At 39.6% G+C, this 20,883-nt stretch overlaps 2 protein-coding genes across 5 annotated transcripts in view; one reads left to right on the top strand and one right to left on the bottom strand.

Moving 5' to 3' along the window:
- LOC141575980 (uncharacterized) overlaps positions 1-18,429 on the bottom strand; it is a 54,618-nt gene extending 36,189 nt beyond the window's left edge. The window contains exons 1-2 of the mRNA XM_074357996.1: positions 18,337-18,429; positions 17,484-18,013 (exon numbers count right to left, since the gene is read on the bottom strand). Coding sequence (XP_074214097.1) covers positions 17,484-18,013; positions 18,337-18,429 — 623 coding nt within the window. The remainder of the gene's footprint in view (positions 1-17,483; positions 18,014-18,336) is intronic.
- The window catches only part of ODAD2 (outer dynein arm docking complex subunit 2), a 154,145-nt gene continuing 151,025 nt past the window's right edge, over positions 17,764-20,883 (top strand). For 2 of the 4 annotated variants that reach the window (XR_012504139.1, XM_074358060.1), the window contains exon 1: positions 17,764-17,906. The gene's annotated coding sequence lies outside the window, so the exon portion shown is untranslated. Of the gene's footprint in view, positions 17,907-18,026; positions 19,362-20,883 lie in introns of those variants that run through there. The other 2 variants (XM_074358062.1, XM_074358061.1) reach the window with 2 other exon arrangements.

Below are 20,883 nucleotides of genomic sequence, written 5' to 3' on the forward strand. Positions count from 1 at the left end.
TGAATGTTTGGGATTCTCTTCTCGGGGGTGGAAGTTCAGTGCGCATGTCCCACGGATGTGTTTGGAGACCAAAAGCATGACAGTAAATAAGTTGTTGAGGGCTGCTGATGTCACTTTCTAGTTCTAAATATAGAAAGTGATATTGACTGACACATCCACAATTTTAACTTTTGCAGATATAAGTATTTTGTTAGTATTTTGGTTCTTGATTCAACTGAATTAATGTTTAATAGACAAAGCAAAGTTAATTCAATCAACTGTCCATGCCAACTTGAAAATGGAGAAGACCACAACATTTTCCCCCCAAAGTGGCATTTTCCCAAAATAGAGTTTTACTTACTGAATTCCATGCCTTATTGAACTTTGTAGGTACTGATTTAACTATAGAGCTGAATTAATTAAATACTTTTGCAAAGAAAAGTGTAGAATTGACTAGAATCTTTCCTTACATGTTGTCAAGGACACATGAATCATGTTAAATACTCAGATTGGAAATAGTCATTGAATTTGCTCCTCATAAATATTTAGCATAAACGATGAAGAGTTTTTTTTTAAAAGAAAGCTGTATGATCGCCTTCACTACACAAATAAGAGTAAATCGTAAGGTATTCCACACACAATACTTAACGCGACTTACACGTTTATTGTCATAAAATTTAAGGTCAGTTATAGAAGCTGACTTTCCAGTGTTACTAAGACTAGGATATATTTTCAAGACTTCTCAGGGTAGCTGAAGATGTCCCCTTGGGGCTGACTACAAGGTAAGGCTCTCTTGCATTCTTCTTTTTTTTTAATGTTAGTATCTCTCTGATAGTTAAGTGGGCTGGGGTAAAAGTGTAACCCATTGAGTTCTACCTACCCACCTTCCCTCTAATCTTGGTCGTGCTGGCAGAATTCTATGGGCCCAAGTTCCTCTTTTTTTTTTTTTTTTTTTTGGAGTTAAAATCTTTATTCTTTTTTTTTTTTTTTTAACATTTTTTATTGATTTATAATCATTTTACAATGTTGTGTCAAATTCCAGTGTTCAGCACAATTTTTCAGTTATTCATGGACATATACACACTCATTGTCACATATTTTTCTCTGTGAGTTATCATAACATTTTGTGTATATTTCCCTGTGCTATACAGTGTAATCTTGTTTATCTATTCTACAGTTTTGAAATCCCAGTCTATCCCTTCGCACCCTCCACCCCCCTGGTAACCACAAGTCTGTATTCTCTGTCTATGAGTCTATTTCTGTCCTTTATTTATGCTTTGTTTTTGTTTGTTTGTTTGTTTGTTTTTGTTTTTTAGATTCCACATATGAGCGATCTCATATGGTATTTTTCTTTCTCTTTCTGGCTTACTTCACTTAGAATGACATTCTCCAGGAGCATCCATGTTGCTGCAAATGGCATTATGTTGTCGGTTTTTATGGCTGAGTAGTATTCCATTGTATAAATATACCACGTCTTCTTTATCCAGTCACCTGTTGATGGACATTTAGGCTGTTTCCATGTTTTGGCTATTGTAAATAGTGCTGCTATGAACACTGGGGTGCAGGTGTCATCCTGAAGTAGATTTCCTTCTGGATACAAGCCCAGGAGTGGGATTCCTGGGTCATATGGTAAGTCTATTCCTAGTCTTTTGAGGAATCTCCACACTGTTTTCCATAGTGGCTGCGCCAACCTGCATTCCCACCAGCAGTGTAGGAGGGTTCCCCTTTCTCCACAGCCTCTCCAGCATTTGTCATTTGTGGATTTTTGAATGACGGTCATTCTGACTGGTGTGAGGTGATACCTCATTGTAGTTTTGATTTGCATTTCTCTGATAATTAGTGATATTGAGCATTTTATCATGTGCTTTTTGATCATTTGTATGTCTTCCTTGGAGAATTGCTTGTTTAGGTCTTCTGCCCATTTTTGGATTGGGTTGTTTATTTTTTTCTTATTGGGTCGTATGAGCTGCTTATATATTCTGGAGATCAAGCCTTTGTCGGTTTCACTGGCAAAAATCTTCTCCCATTCCGTAGGTTTTCTTCTTGTTTTATTTCTGGTTTCCTTTGCTGTGCAGAAGCTTGTAAGTTTCATTAGGTCCCATTTGTTTATTCTTGCTTTTATTTCTTCTAGGAGAAAATTTTTTAAATGTATGTCAGATAATGTTTTGCCTATGTTTTCCTCTAGGAGGTTTACTGTATCTTGTCTTATGTTTAAGTCTTTAATCCATTTTGAGTTGATTTTTGTATATGGTGTAAGGGAGTGTTCTAGCTTCATTGTTTTACATGCTGCTGTCCAGTTTTCCCAACGCCATTTGCTGAAGAGACTGTCTTTATTCCAATGTATATTCTTGCCTCTTTTGTCAAAGATGAGTTGACCAAAAGTTTGTGGGTTCATTTCTGGGCTCTCTATTCTGTTCCATTGGTCTATATGTCTGTTTTGGTACCAATACCATGCTTTCTTGATGACTGTAGCTCTATAGTATTGTCTGAAGTCTGGGAGAGTTATTCCTCCAGCCTCTTTCTTTCTCTTCAGTAATGCTTTGGCAATTCTTGGTCTTTGATGGTTCCATATGAATTTTATTATGATTTTTTCTAGTTCTGTGAAATATGTCCTGGGTAATTGGATAGGGATTGCATTAAATCTGTAGATTGCCTTGGGCAGTGTGACCATTTTAACAATATTGATTCTTCCAATCCAAGAGCATGGAGTATCTTTCCATTTTTTAAAGTCTTCTTTAATTTCCTTCATCAATGGTTTATAGTTTTCTGTGTATAGTTCTTTCACCTCCTTGGTTAGATTTATTCCTAGGTATTTTATTACTTTGGGTGCTATTTTAAAGGGGATTGTTTCTTTACTTTCTTCTTCTGTTGATTTATCGTTAGTGTAAAGACCAAGTTCCTCCTTTTGATTTGACCTGATTCCTGTATAAATATTCCTGAATTCTTCTTCTGTTTGCTGTATTTGCTTCCCTTCTGCCCTTGGTCTCTTCTGGCCCTGGCTGATATCCTGCCCCTAAATCCAGAGAATTCCAGAAGCTGCTTGATAATTTAGCTAGGTTAACTTTGACTTGGCTGCATCAAGTTCCAAATAACCTAATTACAGCGATTTTGAGAACTAGCATCTCTTACAATATAACCATTAAATATGGTTTCACTTAATTTGAGAAGTCCAGGCTTTATAGTTCTTACTTGTCAGTAGCTTATTTGGAGAAAGCCGATTATGTGTAGCCATTTATTCTTTCTGACCATTTTCATACTGATTCATGAACAGCAATTCCGTATCATTTCCCCTTACTATCCTGTCTCGTTCTATTCATTTTCAATGATCAAATGGATCTGAGTTTTAAAAAATACAATTTCAACTTTTATAACCTTAAATGACATGTTCTGAAACTAATAAATGAGGAAGAATATTTGCTATTATTTAAATGCCAAAGAATTTTAAATTGGTTTAATCAGATATTCAGTGAAATACAAAATTTGCTAAGACGTTCTCTCTTTAACTTTTGAATCAGTCCTGAATCAGATGCATTTACATGTTTGTTTAACTTGTTTAGAGTAAGTTCCTTGGGAAAATTCTGAGAAATATAATTTCTAAATCCTGCTGATTCTTAGCCAATTTTATTTCTTAAAATATAGATTTGATTTTTAAGACAATTTACACATTCCTCCTCTTAATGCTTATCTACCTTGAGTTGGTAAAGTCCTGAATGCTTCTGGTTTAAATGCAATATATAAGCTATGAATTCAAAAAAGCTAAAAAAATCTTTGATGTTATATTATTTTCTATGATGTGTATTGTATCACTAAGGAAAGAATTCCCAGGGAAGAATAAAAACCTGTTTATAACTTGCAGGTTATTTCAGTATGCAAAATCAACCAGTTCCTCTCACACTATAAAAACCTCTAAAAACCATCAATAGCTACAGTTAATGTTTTATAATTGTCACAAGATGCCTTTCCCAATGACTTTACAAAAAAATGATATCCCAAAGAATTGACTGAGGAAGCCAAGTTTGAATCTCATAAGAACTAGAGATTTGAATAGTCATTTGAAATCCTAGACATTTTCCAATATAGTAAAATAGGCATTGGTAAAACTTAAAATTCCAACAACGCTATAGTCTCTCTCCAACAATAGTTGTTAAATATAAATATTGCTGCTTTAGATAAATAGTGAATATGGAACCATCTGGTGAAAACTAGTTATACGTTAAACACCTGAAATTTAAAAAAAAATTATAAAGTCTCTGAAAATAAGTATATCTCTAGTAAAGCATTAGAAATCTGATTAGAAGTAGCTCCAACACTTTTTTAAAAAGATGGGGGAAGCAATCTAATTTAATTTTCTCAACAATAAAATATTCAGTTACTACTCACTGGTAGGCTCGTTTGCCTCAACTCAAATATCCACTCATCTCAAGTAAAGCACTCACTTTAAGTAAAGGCCAGAAACAGGAAATGGAAAAATAAAGATTCTAAAAGTAGTCACAAAAAAACACTATAATATTCATGGCGTAAAACTTAAAAGTAGCAAAGAACAGATAGAGGGCACCGTCACAACTATACTGTTTAGAACAATTCTTTACTGCACATCTTTGCCCCAAGAACAGTATCTATTATGAAAAACATTTCAATTCTAATTTATGCTAGTTCATATTTATATTTTAAAAGTTATTCCTGGATCAAATGCTTAAAAGAAAGCTATTAAAATTTGTAAGGCTCAAAGCAAATCTACAAATAAGAAAATGACCCAAAAATTATTCTAAAAAGGCAAAATAAATGAAGACCAATCACACGGAAGAGAAAAGCAAGTGGTCAACAGAAGAAAGGTATATATTCAGTCTCATTAGTAGTAAGATCTTAGAAGATTAAAACAATAACATTCTCATAGGTCAGCAAAATTTAAAGATTGATAACATCCCAGTGCTGTCAAGGGCACAAGTAAATATTGGTGGGCTGTAAATGGATAGAATCTTTTTGGAAAGCATGTGTAGTGTGCATTAAACATTTTTAAAGTACACATTTTCTTTGCCATAGCAGTCCTACTTTCTGGGATGAATACATACATATAATTGAAATGAATATATTCAGTACTTATTATTAAATAATAAATGAATATATATAATTAGAGGCTATGCATATACATAAAATTAGAGGTGGTTATGCAAGTATGTAAAGTTATGTATATAAAGATGTACATTTTCAGTGAGATCTTATAAGTCAACAGTTGAAGGATTAAATAAATTATAATATATCCTTATTATAGAACATTATGCAGCATTAAAAATGAGTAGACAAATTTATCAAAAATGACAGACATTTCATGATATATTATTAAATGAAAAATTACAGACCAAATATATAAAATGATACCAGTACTTTAAAGTAGTCTTAGATATACAGTACTCTAGGTATTTGGCAGAAGTACAGGCCAATCCTCTCTGGAGGAAGCTTTTTTTCCCCAGTTCTCAAAGAATTCCTTGAAAAACAAATTTCCAAAGAAATGAATGAGCAGATCACAGCCAAAAACCATTCAACATACAGGGAAACAGATACCATGAGTGAGAAGTAGCAAGAATAAAAATAACAAAAAGAAAACCAAAGGACTTCTGATATTGTTATAGTCAGATTATAAAATAATTGTGGTTAGCATGTATAAATAAACAAAAGTTTGAAAATCTGCACAGAGAACAATAAACTATACAAAATGACCAAATACGAGCAAGAACCGGAGCACCTGAAAATGAAATCGTAATAAATAAAATGAACAGCAACAACAACAACAAACCCTCAATGGATGGGCTTCACGGTAGATTAGACCAGTTGAAGAGAGAATTAGTGACCTCAAAGACAAGACAGTCATGAAGAAGTTATCCAAAAGGTTACACAGAAATGACATACAATCTATGGGAAAAGCAGGTTAAGAAAAAATGGTGGAGACAGTAGAAATGTGCCTAACTGGGACTCCAGAAAGAAAAGGGAAAGGGGGCAGAGGTAATATGTGAGGATAAAAATGGCTGAGAACGTTCTAGAACTGTTTAAAAGGATCTTCTGTCAGATTCAAGGGCATAGTGAGAATCAAGCAGGACAGATGCAAAGAAAACCCACAAGTAGAAAAATCACAGTCGAACTGGAGAGCACCAAAGGACAAAGAGGACCCTTACAGGAGACACAGCTGCCTTCAAAGGAGTACCACACAGACAGCTGATTTCCTGATGGCGAAACAGGAAGCCAGGAGACCATGAAGAAATATACTCAATGTGCAAAGGGAAAATTATTTTTAACTTACACCTCTATTAGAAAATACACCTCTTCTGCATGAAGCCAAAAGGCTGATATTCTCAGGCCATCAAAAACTGAGGAGGGTTTGCCACTAGCAGACCTTCACTAAGGGAAAATCTAGAGTGTCCTAGAGGCGGAAGGAATGTGATCTCACATTCAAAGTCTGAGATACAAACAGAAATGGAGAGACATGTACACTGATGGTCACGACAGAGTAACACGATTTGGATTTAGACTCCTGCCTGAAACACCACCACCAGCAATAAAACAGAGGCAGGAGTTAAGGGTTCAAAGGGGGCATGAGAAACATTTTGGAGTGGACGGTATGCTCACAGCCTTGACAGTAGGGATTGTTTCACACATGTTGAAACTTATCAAATTGTACATTTTTAATATGTGCCATTTACTGTGTTAATCATACCTCAATAATTATATTTTTAAAAGAAATGGCAAGCAGAGAAATTGGCAAATATGTGCATAAATACAAACAATATAAAATGATGACTGTATAAAACAGCAATATTAATGTTTTACGGAGTTTAAAAAAAGAATTTAAACACATGACCAGAACAGCGTATTATTCCAGAAGGGGATACAATTCCAACAATGAGGTGGGTAATGATACTGATTAACTCGAGACTTTGAAATGTTATGATGTATGTTATTTTTTGGGTAGTAACAAAAAGAAAAGTATCAGAGCGCATGACTTCCAAACGGTAGTGGATAAAATAGAGTTAGAAAAAATGAATCAGTTCAAATTGAAGGCAACAGAAGACGGAAAAAGAATCATAGAAAAGATGGGACAAATGGAAAGCAAAAATAAGATTTCATATAATGTAAATAAATTAAATGCCTTCATCAAACACAAAGATTGTAAGACTGCATTTCTAAAAAAAAAAAAGACTCAACCATTCTCTGCTACAATGAATATATTTAAAATATAAGTTTCTAGAAAAGCTGAAAGTAAAAAGGTGGAAAAAGATACACCAGGAAAACACCAAACGGAAAACTGGTATACTGCTATTAAAATCAGACAAGATATACTTTCTGGCAAAAGTCATTACTAGAAAAAAATGGGGTAATTTTATAATGATCAAAGAACCCACTCCTAAGAAGAGATAACAAATTTAAATTCCCTGTACTCATTATGATATCTTCAAAATGTAAAAAGCAGAAATGTTCCATATGATTAATTTTGGCCAATGAGATATAAGTAGAATTGTGGTGTGGCAATTGCCTTAAAAGAAAGCCAGTGTGTGACCTCTGCCCCCTTGCATGCTTTCCTCCGTCCTGATGGCTGGAGATGGAGGGGACCTTGGACATACTGGTCCTGCCCAGCAGAGGAGGAGCTGGGATCACTCAGGACGTTGAACCACTGCTGCAGACCTGACCGCTCCCTCCAGACTACTGTTGTGATAAACTTCTGTCCTCTGTACGCCACTGTTTTTGGACTGTCCATTTCTCACACCAGAATCTGATCTTACCTAATACAGGGTGAGTTTACAGAAGCTAAAGAAGTGGACACTTTTGCAAAGGAGGGGAAAAAAACCCTCATGGCTTTCCTAATCCCAAAGTGCCCCTGTGATGTTATTATAACACTTAGGTAATCAACACAACAGCAGAAAATATAGTTTCCTCAAATGACAACCAGCAATATATGGCACGTGGTTTATTAATCTGTGCTTCTGCCTCTTACTTTTAGCTGATTTGCCAGTTAGGAAGGAAAGAGAAGATTAATTTGGTTCATTCAGACTTCCTCCCCCCCCCCCCCTTTTTCTGCTTTAAGCACTTAGTATCCATGGAAATTGCGAAATGGCCCATTTGTGCTTAAAATCCTCTGTAGGAAATGTAATTGAGTAAATGCAATATCCCTCAGAGGAAATGCACACATTCTCATTTCTGTTCTGTAATATCTGATTACGATCTGTTTGCCATCCCTGGAGACTAGTTTTGTTCCTGCCGCTGTTGCTTTTTGTAATCCAGCGACAGAACCCAGAGAAGAACTGCTCAAGCACAAACACCTGCCAGGTGACACTACTAAGCGATGAGAAAACGGATCACTGACAAAAGTCAAAGGAAGATTTTGATACAGAAAACCAAGGCCAGTGACCTCCATAAATGCTTCAGGACCCCGACTCTGAAAGCTAATAGGTTCTGGTGCATTTTGATCAGTGCAAATCCATCCTGGAGCGTACTGGAGGGAGTGACTTAAGACCTCAAACAGCAGAGGAATATGGGGTGCTCCATCCATGAACCAAGCAAGTGGTTTCCAAACTGGGGAACACGTGAACTTTGCCAAAGGGTCTGCTGTGGGTGTAGATGGTTCCTGGAAATCAGTTTCCAGATTCCAAATTCTTTCTGAAATATACATATCTGAAAACGTTCTGATACACAAAGCCTCATCCTGGTCTTCTCACCCTACCTTTTTACAATCAGCCTCCTTCCACTTTACTAGACTCCAAGGTGTATTCCAGTCACCGAAATAGACAAATTGTCTCACCATAAAATCCCACTTCATTTATTTATTTTTAACAAATAAATCACACCGGATGGTAACACTGAATTTCACCGCAAATAACGTATCCATCACTTCATTATTCGAAAAGGATAAAACTCTTGGCTTTTTATCACTTTAATAACGTTGCCAAGTTGAAGGGCAAAAGACAACTAGTCACCCAAAGAAAGCTTCTTTTCTCAGAATAAGTAATACCCTCCCTTAGCCATGTTCTCATTTGGTAGAGGCACATGATTTACTAGGCATCTGGAAGCCATTCTTTTAAGACGTCTTCACTGTTTCCTTTGGTGTTTTTGGGAGACATCACCCGGATATTATTAATCCTCAGTTTGTTTTTCCAAAATATCAAGTCTCACATTAAATCCTTTATTCTCCATGAGGATTTCTGGAGTAATCACCTCTTGGCTAGACTACACATTTTCTATATCAAATAACTTTCCCTGCATTCCAGTGTATTTTGCTCCGAGTTTCCACTTTTTAAAAATCCAGAAAGGAGACCAAGTGCTACTTGACATAAAATGGGGTTAAGCACTTTTTAACAGTATTCTGTCCTTTTACTTAGATAAAAGAGAGAGCTGAGAAGAAAAAAAGAAATGGTTTACAGAGGGATTAAGAAAAGTTTCAGCAGAATGGCATAAAAATGAAGCAAATCAGAACACTTAACCATTAATTCTGGCTATTCATCCTAGACACCCTTTTTTAAATATGTGATTATAGTGCTTTTGTTAAAATTATTTGTATACAACCCTAGATATTCCTGCTAGAGGTCAGGGAATAGGATAAGGTGATGGGAATGAAGACCAAAATTAGAACACAGCTGATGAATGATGAGTGACGTAATGAAGAGGGTGTTCCGGTGGGCTCGATTATTAGTTCCAGTGGTTTCTTTGCTCGGCTGAAGTGGTGGCATGTATCTACACCCCTGCCACGATTTCATGGTGGGCAAAAAATAACTCCCTACCCTTTGACTTTGGACTTGGCCACGCGACTTTTTGGATCCATGGGATGTCAGCTGACGTGATGCAGTCAGAGGCTTGGAACGTCCGCGGAAGTGATTCACCAGCACAAGGACATGCCGCAGGTGGCCACTGCCCTCAGGCCTGAGTTCCAGATTGAGGCCTGTGGCACAGACTCACCGCCTGAAGCCGAGTCACTTACTCAGCCCTCACCGAGGTGAGGCAAACTGCGAGAAACCACCACCAACTTAAAACATGTGTGAGTGTGAGTCTGAATCCATGTACACCGCTGAGTTCCGGGGTGGGGGTGGGGGGCGGTGCATTATGCTGCGTGATCGCAGCACCAGGCACCTGTCACAGAAGCTTTCCCTCCTCTGATGGTCTGTCTTCATCAGGACTGGATCCCTTTATGTCTCTGTGATGATGAGCCAGGCCTGGATGACAGAGCACACTTTCCACAAAGTGGTTGGACCTGCTTGGTTCTTCTTAAGAAGTTGACTGGATCCTGGGCTGTTTGTTCATTTTCCTTAAAAATCAGAGTGATGGGCAAGACACTTACTTGTCTTTGATAATGCTCAACCTTTCCAAATGTCTAAATGACATGCTTAAATGGCTACGTTCTGGTTTTTCTTTTTAGACTGTGGTTGACTCCTTATTCTGGAAGAAGAGGGTACCACTCTGTTACCATGGCTCCTGCCCCCTGTTCCCTGCACACTTCCCCTAGTCCACACCTGGATGTTGGATTGGAAGAACTCTCGAATGTCAGCACCTGTAGATCTTTGCTTCCAGGCTGACCAGTCTCAGCTCTTCTGCCTGGAGATGGAAGTCAGCTTGCCAGTGTGAGGAAGGTGGCCAGAAGAAGGGGCGGGGGGACTGTCGGCAGTCAGGCAGCACACATTTACTTAGTTTCCACGACTGCAGTCCTGTGTTCTCAGGTGTTCCTAATGCCCCAACTTACAAACCTTCCTGTTGGGGAAAAGGATACAGGGGTCCAGCTCCCTGCTGAAAAAGGCTTTCAAGCTGTCTTCCTGTTTTCAGTCCCCTCTGCACCTTCAGAGATGCCTCCAAGTTCTGAGTGTTTCCAGGGTCTATTTTTTTGCAAATGTTTTATTTTCATTGGCTTCAGCTTTCTCCTCTCGCCTAAGCTATTTCAACACTTCTGTTTTCGATTACTCACATTGTGTTGATACGTCTTCCCTCCCATTATCTTTCCTGTCATTTCAGCAGGTTTTGGGGATGTATACAATACTCACATTTGACTGAAATTTAGTGACGTAGCACACAGGTTTAATTAATTCTCCAGACCAGTTTTATAGGTGTGGCTCAAACTGATAAAAGAATGTACCTTTCTGTTTTTTTTTTAAATTTTTCATTTAGACAGTACTGAAGCACAGAATATGCTTGCCTTAGTCCCCCCAAAATTCAGTTTGAGATTTCTGTCATTTTAATTTTCTCACTCAAATTTTCCAGTCAAAAGGACAATCAACTGCACTACATGTAAATACATGATAAAGATCAGAGAACACATTTATTCTCCATGAAACTGCTTCAAGCCAAAATGTTTAAGGCAATCCTACAGTTTTACCTCAGAATCAAAGTCATTTTGTTTGGTACATATAAAATAATTTTGTTTGAGATATATGAAATGGCCTTTGATAGGTGATATATGGCCTAATTTTAGTTAATTTGCATATATAATTTAAATTTGCTCACATGGTCTATGTCTATTGTTTCTTACACAGTCCTAATCATTTACTATAAGAACACAGGCTTATTGTAACACATCAAAATATAAGGTGCATAAACAAAAACATTAATAATTTTTCCACATCCATTCACTTTCTAAGGCAATGTATATTACTGATTTGCTGTGTAACCATCCACAATTTGTACATATACCTAAGAAATAATGTCTTAACATTGTTTCACTAATTCAAGATATCAGGATTCAAGATACAGTAGACAATTTAATCCAGGGTGAGGCACTAGGCTGAGATGAGAAGTAGTAAAGGATCTAACTGGAAAGTCAATTTCCTGACTCACCCATATGGAAGTTATAGAAGAGAAGTGAGTAGATTTCCAGGGAAGAGCTTTCTGGAGAGAGCTGTGCTAGCCTTCTCTTTTCTACTCGCCTGACCTCCAACCTCAATTCAGAAGGAAGGAAGAAGAGAGGTGGACTTAAACGAGACTACTTAGAGAGCTTAGTGTGTGTCCTCTGCCCAGTGCGGTTGTGAGTGGGGAAGGAGACAGTGGATGAGCCTGGGGGATGCAAGAAGGCAGAGTGCAGTGGCTCCGGCCGCAAAGTGGAGGGAAGCATCTATCGTGATGGGACTGACCTGCACTTCTGAGCTTGATGGGCAGATAATGTGAGTGCTTCCCGTGTGCCAGATTTTGGCTGTAGGGGAAAAATACACTGGTGGGGTTGGAGGAGGTGAAATGGCAGCTGTAAGACCTCAGCAGAGAGTAAATGTATGAACTGCGAGATTCTCAAGAATATAGCCAGAAGCAAGATGCTTGTTTTGGGGATGGAGCAAAACACAGCTGGAAGGGCACCAACACTGCAAGATTTTTGAAATTCCAAGAAAAACACAAGTGAAAGAGCCAGTTTCGGCTTTAAGGCAGAGACTGCAAAGCTAGCTTACGACAGGCAGACAATTCAGAAGATTCCTTGTCTTTTCCTTCTTCTCCATTCACTGTCCTTTCTCACCTGAAGCCTAGAGTGAGACTACAGGTAGGAAATAGTGAAGATAAGATACAAAGAAGAAGCTGACTGTGCTCGTTCTACAAGGCCAGCATCATCCTGATACCAAAACCAGACAATGATATCACAAACAGAGAAAATTATAGGCCAATAACACTGATGAATATAGATGCAAAAATCCTCAACAAAGTATTAGCAAACCAAACTCAGCAATACATTAAAAGGATCACACACCATGATCAAGTGGGATTTATACCAGGGATGCAAGGATGGTTCAACATCTGTGACTCAACCAATGTGATACACATTAACAATCTGAAGAATAAAATCACATGACCATCACAACAGATGCAGAAAAAACTTCTGATAAAATTCAACATCCATTTATCATGAAAACTCTCAAGAAAGTGAGTATAGAGGGAACATACCTCAGCATAATAAAGACCATGTACGACAAGCCCATTGCTACCACCACACTCAGTGGTGAAAAGCTGATTGGGAATAAGACAAGGATGCCTACTCTCACCACGTTTATTCAACATAGTAAGTGGAAGTCCCGGCCACAGTAATTAGACAAAAAGAAATGAAAGGAATCCAAATCAGAAAGGAAGAAGTAAAACTGTCACTATCTACAAACGCATAGAAAATCCTGAAGACACCACCAGAAAGCTACAAGGACTCACCAGTGGATTCAGTAAAATTGCAGGATATAAAATTAATATACAGAAATCAGTTGCATTTATACACTAATGACAAACCATCAGAAACAGAACTTACAAAAAGAATCCCATTTACCATTGCATCAAAAAGAATCTGAGAATAAGCCTACCTAAGGAGGTAAGAAGTTGTACTCAGAAAACTATAAAACATTGCTGAAAGAAGCTGAAGGTGACACAAACAGATGGAAAGATATGCTGTGTTCACAGATTGGAAGAATTAATATGGTTTAAGTGACCATACTATCCAAGGCAACTTACAGATTCAATGCAACCCCTATCAAAATATCAATGGCATTTTTCACAGAATTAGAACAAATATCTCTAAAATTTGTATGGAAACACAAAAGACCTAGAATAGCCAAAACAATCTTGAGAAAGAAGAACAAAGCTGGAGGTACCACGCTCCTTGATTTCAAATTATACTACAAAGAAAGCTACAGTAATCAAAACAGTACGGTACCAGCACAAAAACAGACAAACAGATCAATGGAACAAAAAGAAACAGACTCACAGACATAGAAAACAAATTTATGGTTACCAGTGGTGGGAAGGGGATGGGAAGGGATAAATTAGGAGTTTGATATTTGCAGATACTAACCAATATATATAAAACAGATAAACAAATTCATACTGTATAGCATAGGGAACTATATTCATATCTTATAAGTAACTTATGGTGAAAAAGAATATGAAAAAGAATATACATATGTTCATCTATGACTGAAACATTATGCTGTACACCAGAAATTGACATAACATTGTAAACTGACTATATATGTATACACACACACACATACACATACACACACACAGATAAATGGAATAAAATAGAGAGCCCAGAAATGAACCCACATCTATATAAGCAATTAATCTACAACAAAAGAAGCAAAAATATACAATGGGGGAAAAGACAGCTTTTTAAATAAATGGTGTTGGGAACACAGGCCAGCTACATGCAAAAGAATCAAACTGGACTACTCTCTAACATCATGCACAAAAATAAATTCAAAATGGATTAAAGACTTAAACATAAGACCTGAAACCATAAAACTTCTAGAAGAAAACACAGGCAGTATGCACTCTGACACTGGTCTTTGCAAAATTGTTTGGATCTGTCTCCTCAAGCAAGGGACACAAAAGTAAAATTAAACAAATGGGACTACATCAAACTAAAAAGCTTTTGCCACCAAAGGAAATTATCAACAAAATGAAAAGGCAGCTTACTGAATGGGAGAAGATATTTGCAAATGATATATCTAATAAGAAGTTAATATCCAAAATGCGCAAAGAACTCATACAACTCAACACGAAATAAACAACCTAATGAAAAAATGGGTAGTGGGTCTAAAGAGACATTTTTACAAAGAAGATATACAGATGGCCAACAGGCACATAAAAGATGCTCAACGTCACTAATTACGTGGGAAATGCAAATCAAAACCACAGTAAGATAATCATCTCACACCTGTCAGAATATCTATTATCAAAAAGACAATAAGTGTCGGTGAGGCTGTGGAGGAAAGGGAATCCTTGTGCACTGTTGGTGGGAATGTAAATCGGTGCCTCTACTATGGAAAACAGTACGGAGTTTCCTTAAAAAATTGAAAACAGAATTCCACTCCTGGGTATTTAACTGAAGAAAATGAAAACACTAGTATACATGCCTATGTTCACTGCACCATTATTTACAATAGCCAAGATATGGAAGCAACCTGAACACCCACCAATAGATGAATGGATAAAGAAGATGTGGTGTATATACATACAAAAGAATATCACTCGGTCATTTAAAAAAATGAAATCCTGCCAAGTGTGACAACATGGATGGACCTAGAGGGTACTATGCTAAGTGAGACAAATCAGACAGAGAAAGATAAATACTGTATGATCTCACTTATCTGCGTAATCTAAAAAAAAAAAAATTGAACAAAAGAGAAAGAGAGCTATAGATGAAGAGAACAAACAGGTGGTAGCCAGAGGGGAAGAGAGAGGAGAGGGAAGATGTAGGTGAGGAAGATTCAGAGGTACAAAAATCCACATTTGGAATAAGTGAGTCATGGGTATAAAATGTACAGTGCGGGGAATATAGTCAATAACTGTGTGATATCTTTGTATGATGACGTATCATAACTAGACTTATCCTGGTGATCATTTTGAAATGTACAGAAATTTCGAACCACTATGTTGTGTACCAGGAACTAACACAGTGTTTTAGGTCAATTATACATCAAAAACAAACAGACTCATAGAAAAAGAGATCAGATTGGTTGGTTACCCGAAGTGGGGTGGGGGCGGGGAGGGAGAATTGGATGTAGGTGGTCAAAGGTACAAACTTCCAGTTATAAGGTATGTAAGTACTTATGTGACAAATATAATTAACACTGCCGTACGTTATACACAATAGTTGTGAAGAGAGTAAACCCAAAGTGTTCTCATTGAGGGAAAAATTTTTTTTTCTATTTTTAACATTTTGTACCTATATGAGATGACACATGTTCACTAAACTTATTGTGATAATCATTCCATGGTGTACGTAAGTCAAATCACTATGCTGTACGACACCTTGAACTTACACAGTGCTTAGGTCAACTATATGTCAATAAAACGGGAAAAAAAGACTAATTTAGTGTGTAAGGGAGATTATCAACTAAATAAAAATTTGGATGTGGGGGGTAAAAAAGAAGCTGAGCGTGCATTCTAAATGTCCCACGGCTCGGACTCTGGCTGGTGGGGATGCTGGTCTGGTGGGATGACCCACACCTCCATTTCTGGGGCGTTTGAGCACTTAGTTGCCTCGTTCTGGTCAGGCTGTGCTTGCTGTGATTTTCAATTTATCATTACTGCAAGGCACAGGGGTACCAAGACCTGCCCAGGTGAATCACCTGGGCCCCTCGGTTGCAAACATCCTCCCTCCTGGTGGCAGCATCCTGGCTCTCACAGTAATCCTGGTCAGTTCAGTGACCCAGCTAGCATTACTCCCTCTTTTTTGCTGTAGCTCTGCTGGTTCATGCAGACCCCAGAGTAGCCAGGTGGCAGCCATAGCTTCAAGTTCAACAGAACCCATTACTGCACTCCCTGATGGAAGCAACTCCCCTGTGGGAACTAGGGCTTCCAACCCGGCAGAGCCCAAATTCGTGGGAAATGGAAGCCCAAATTCCACAAGCAGTGGGTCACTGAAGAGTTATGGTGAGAAGGTTTAGTCCTTGCTTTGCACACCCAGGAATCCCAGTTTCTAGGGAGAAATGCACTTCCTGTAAGTGTTAATTCAGTGTGCATGCCACATCTTGGTGGGTGGGCACCCAACCCTGCAAGGTGTCGTGCCATGCTGGGACCTCAACAGGCCATTCCACTGTCCTAACAGGATGGTTGCCTCTGGGTGACGTGGTTTCTGGTAAGGTCAGTGGCTCTTATAGCCATAAGCCTATTGCTGTGTCTCTGTTTGCTCTGAGTCTCTTGTTCTGTGGCAATGCTGTGTGGGGTACGACATTGATGAATCAGGCATTTGAGTGGTGGCGCCGGCGGAATCACTGTGGGAAGGGAAGGCAACCCCTTATTTAGAATACGTATTAGTCCTAGTAAGGAGGAATCTCTTTGCCACCTCCAAGAGAGAAGATACCTGATGAACCTGCCCTGCTACCAGGGCCTGGTTAGCCTCCCCAGTGGTGGTGCCATATTAAAGGTTTGTTGCCACTCAGCAGAGGCAATAGGTATGATCAGTGTTGGCAAAGAGGGGACGTGTCTTGTTGGGGCCACACATAGACCGCCCCTGCTACCACCTTCTGCATCTTTTCTTACAGCTGGTCATCCAGAATAAAAGCTTTCAGTGAAAGGGCACTTAGAATTTCCAATGTGGCTTGTTTCCACTTTCGACTGTGGTCCTAGCAGCAACGAAGCAATGGAAGGCACACTGCCTGCCAGCTTGGAGATAATACGCTGTGGGAATGGGTGCCACCCCCACCCCAGGTTTCAGTGTGTACCCTCAATCAACAGCTATCATATGGAACCCTGACCCTTAAAGGTCAACAACATGGATTTCACTCCTAACTTTCATACTCTAAAAAAGAGAAGGAAAGATCCCCAAAGGCCAATTTTCTCTCTCATTTCTCAACGTTTCTGCAGAAAGGCTGTGTTTTTGAGCGGGGTATAACCCTAAAAAACGTGCGACTCCAATATTTGGTGAGAAGCCCTGCGCTCTTCCTGAGAAATCAGTGCAGATGTAAGGTGCACAGACCACCGCAGGGAACGCGACAGGACACCTGTCCGGAAGCCGGCGGAGAAACACAAAGCGCTGTTTGCAACCATACCATGCTCTGTTTGCTTTCTGTTACCTTACAAAGTTGCCGCTGAAACGCCTAACTGCGCGGGAACCATGGTAAACATCTCCCGCCTGCTGGAGCGGGTCGGGACGCGCCCTCCAGGAAGGAGGACAGACAAGCCGGTTTCCAGGGAGGGGACGCGCGGTCGGGACGGGCGGGAGCACCGGGCGGCGGGCACCCGGGACCGGCAGCGGGCGGCGGGCGACAGGGACCGGCGGGAGCGCGGGGCGGCGGGCACCCGGGACGGGCGGGAGCGCGGGGCGGCGCAGGCGCACGCGGCTGCGGCAGGGCCGGACTCCGAACGCGTCCATCGCGGGGCGGGACGCTGTGCGCAGCCGCCCGGGCGCCGGCTGTTTACCTGGCGTCCTAGCAACCGGCGGGCCTGCGCGGGGCGGGGTGCGGGGCGCTGGGCACCCGGCGCTTTGGGCGCTGCAGGTGAGTACGGCCCGCAGGCGCTGGGCGGCAGCCGAGGGGCTCGCACCTCCCCGGGGACCCGACCCTGCTGCCCGAGCTCGGCTCGCACTGGAGTCTTTGCAGCCATCCTCGTGGATCGAGAAATGGGGGGGGGGGGCGCTCTTCGGCCCCGCTTCTGTCCCACTCCCGGCTTCCCTTTCTGCCCTGCCCCCCGAGATCCCCCCTCCCCCCTGGGTCTCCCATCCCCATCCAGGCCCTGCTTCCCCGCGGACACCTTGCTCCAGTCCGGGCCTGGGGACCTCCTGTTGCTTCCCCTCCGCGCCCCGTCCCCACCCTGCTGGGACCACAGCCACATCTTCCTTCTCTGTTTTACTTCTCCGGCCTCCTCACTGCCTCTCGTTCCCTCTTCCTTCTCCTCCGCTCTTGTAGCTTTGCCTCCATTTCCCTATACCGTCTTCGCCGTCTGCCCCTTCTCCGTCATCCCTGGAAATGTATCCTTGAGCTCTAATGCTGGACTGTCGTGTAACGGCCCGGTTGGTGCCATCATCGCGTGTCTCCGCACACGGTTTGAGTTTGCTTTGATTCAAGGCTCGGTTCGTGTCAGTTCTGAAACTTTAATTTTTCTGTAGGGTCTCACTGACTAGCTTCTTCATCCTCCGGATGCCAGGGTATGCATGTTCTCCCAGTCCACGTTACCAGCCACATGTGTAGGTCCCACAGTGGATGCTTGTGTTTCTGGAGCCTCATAAAAGAGTTTGGTTTTGCTTCTGCTCAAGTGTTACAGCAATTATTCACGAATGAGTTTCATTTTATTAATGATACTGGAGGCTAGCAACGGATCCTTAAAAAAGAAAAATAAATTCTATTACATCTATTTGGATGAGTAGAGAAAATGAGTGTAAAATGATTCTCAATTTATGAAAACAAATACATGCACAAAACTTTTTTCCTTGTAATTGTTAAATTTCAAAAGTTTAATTCAAAGATATGTACTCTGTATTAACATGTGTTCAATGTAACCATGGTTCTCAGGCCTTAAGGACTCGTGGGTTGACAGTGGGTGGAAACTTCAGAGCAGCCTGTCTTGATAAAAAGTGTTAGTTTTTGTATTTTCACCAGAGTTGTACGCCTTTGGAACACCACTGGAATTAGTGGAATAAATGCTCTAGCTTTGGGTCTCTTGGTAAATTAAGAAGCCATTAGAAATTCCTCATACTTAGATAAAAAAACCCAAGATTATTTTTTCTTTTGAAAGCTCAGTTAGGCCTGTAACGCCTTTTTTTTTTTTTTTGCCCTTATATACATATCTTCTTTGCTTCTTTGAGATTTTGTTCTACGTTTTTCTTCCCTAATAATATTGTACTTGCCTTCTGGATCCTCATGGACCTTCTGCCAACCAGTCTTCTTAAATCAAGCCTGTCCATTGCCGCAGCTCCTGGTTTATTAGACTCAGAAAAGCAATTTTACTAGAGTCAGGTATGTTACACATAGTCGTTAAAAAATTTATCATGATGAGAAGAACTTTCTGCGTTTCATAGCTCCTTTTTAAGTGTCTTTCAGGAAGTTACTATATGGTATGTTGACTGCCACAGTCTTATGTAATTTCACAGTTTTCTTTAAAGAGGTGCATGAAGGAAACGATGCACACAATACAGCTTTATAAACCAAAACAAGTTTGCACTTAGGATTAAAAACAAACACGACCAGGGGAGGGTACAGCGCAGTGGCAGAATGTGTGCTTAGCATGTGTGAGGCACTGGATTCAATCCCCAGTGACTTCATTAAAAATAAACGAATAAATAAATAAGCCTAATTACCTCCACTCCCCCGAAAAAATTACGAAGTAAAATAAATAAATAGAACTGTCCACCTGAGCCTTTCTATATAAGATAAACCTGTTTGGACTTATTCTCATCAGTTTGAGATCAAGATTATCACTCATAAACATTAGTACATGCTTATGTGTTCAAAATCTAGCAATACAAATAAAACACTGGAATACTAAAACAAATGCACATAACAAATTTGCACATTTTTTGTATACATTTTATTTCACTAGTGCTTTTACAGACATATATGTACATATATTTGTATATATATATATATACTATTCTCAAACTTACCTGATCCAATTCCTGTCTTATAACAAATATTGTGTAATGCCCACTTTACTATTCTGAAATCAAAATCATAGAAAATAATCCTACCCATGTGCATAGTTTTAAATACCGACAGTGCTCTAACTGTGAGATAAAGGAAGATAATAGTAATGTATCAGCATGCTAAGTGCTCAGGTACCACCATATTAGAATATATAATGAAGTAATCAGTTGTTCCAGCCTTGTGTAGAATTACTGTGTGTGCAGTAGCTCCAAACTTAAACTGTATGACTAGCATTTCAGTCAATGTCATGATTTTACAAAATGCTGACCTCCTGGTAAAGGTGCAGATAAAATGAAATATGTACAACCTTCTTTTGATTTATATGACAGTCTCAGCCCTAGAAAATTAAGTGCATATTAAAACTGTGAAAAAAAAACCCTTTGTGATTATTTGTCAAGTGGAGATAGGTTGTAGGCTTGGGTATTAATTATTTAAAGCTATTTACCTACTAGATGCTGGAGAATGCAGCGTAATTCTCCCTTCTGGGGGCTGCCTGGCACATTGCAGGACATCTGGCATTCCTGGTCCTCGTTACTAAATGCTGACAGTGTCCCCTGCCTATCATTTTGATAATGAAATATTTGCACACTGCTTCTTAGCAGCCAGTACTGCCCAATCAGAGACCTCCAATCTAATGTCTCTGTTACTAGATTTCAAGATTTAATATTGCACGGAAAACACGATCTCCAAATCTTTTCTGTAGAATCTTGATACTGAGCTTTTGTGATAATGATGTGGGGAAAGCTAATTATATTCTTTAACTTTTTAACCTTTCTTCTGATATTCCGGACGAAAGGTTTTAATGATCAGTGTTATTACAAATGAGAAAATAAAC

This window comes from Camelus bactrianus, chromosome 35, assembly GCF_048773025.1.
Source record: "Camelus bactrianus isolate YW-2024 breed Bactrian camel chromosome 35, ASM4877302v1, whole genome shotgun sequence".
Lineage (NCBI taxonomy): Eukaryota > Metazoa > Chordata > Mammalia > Artiodactyla > Camelidae > Camelus > Camelus bactrianus.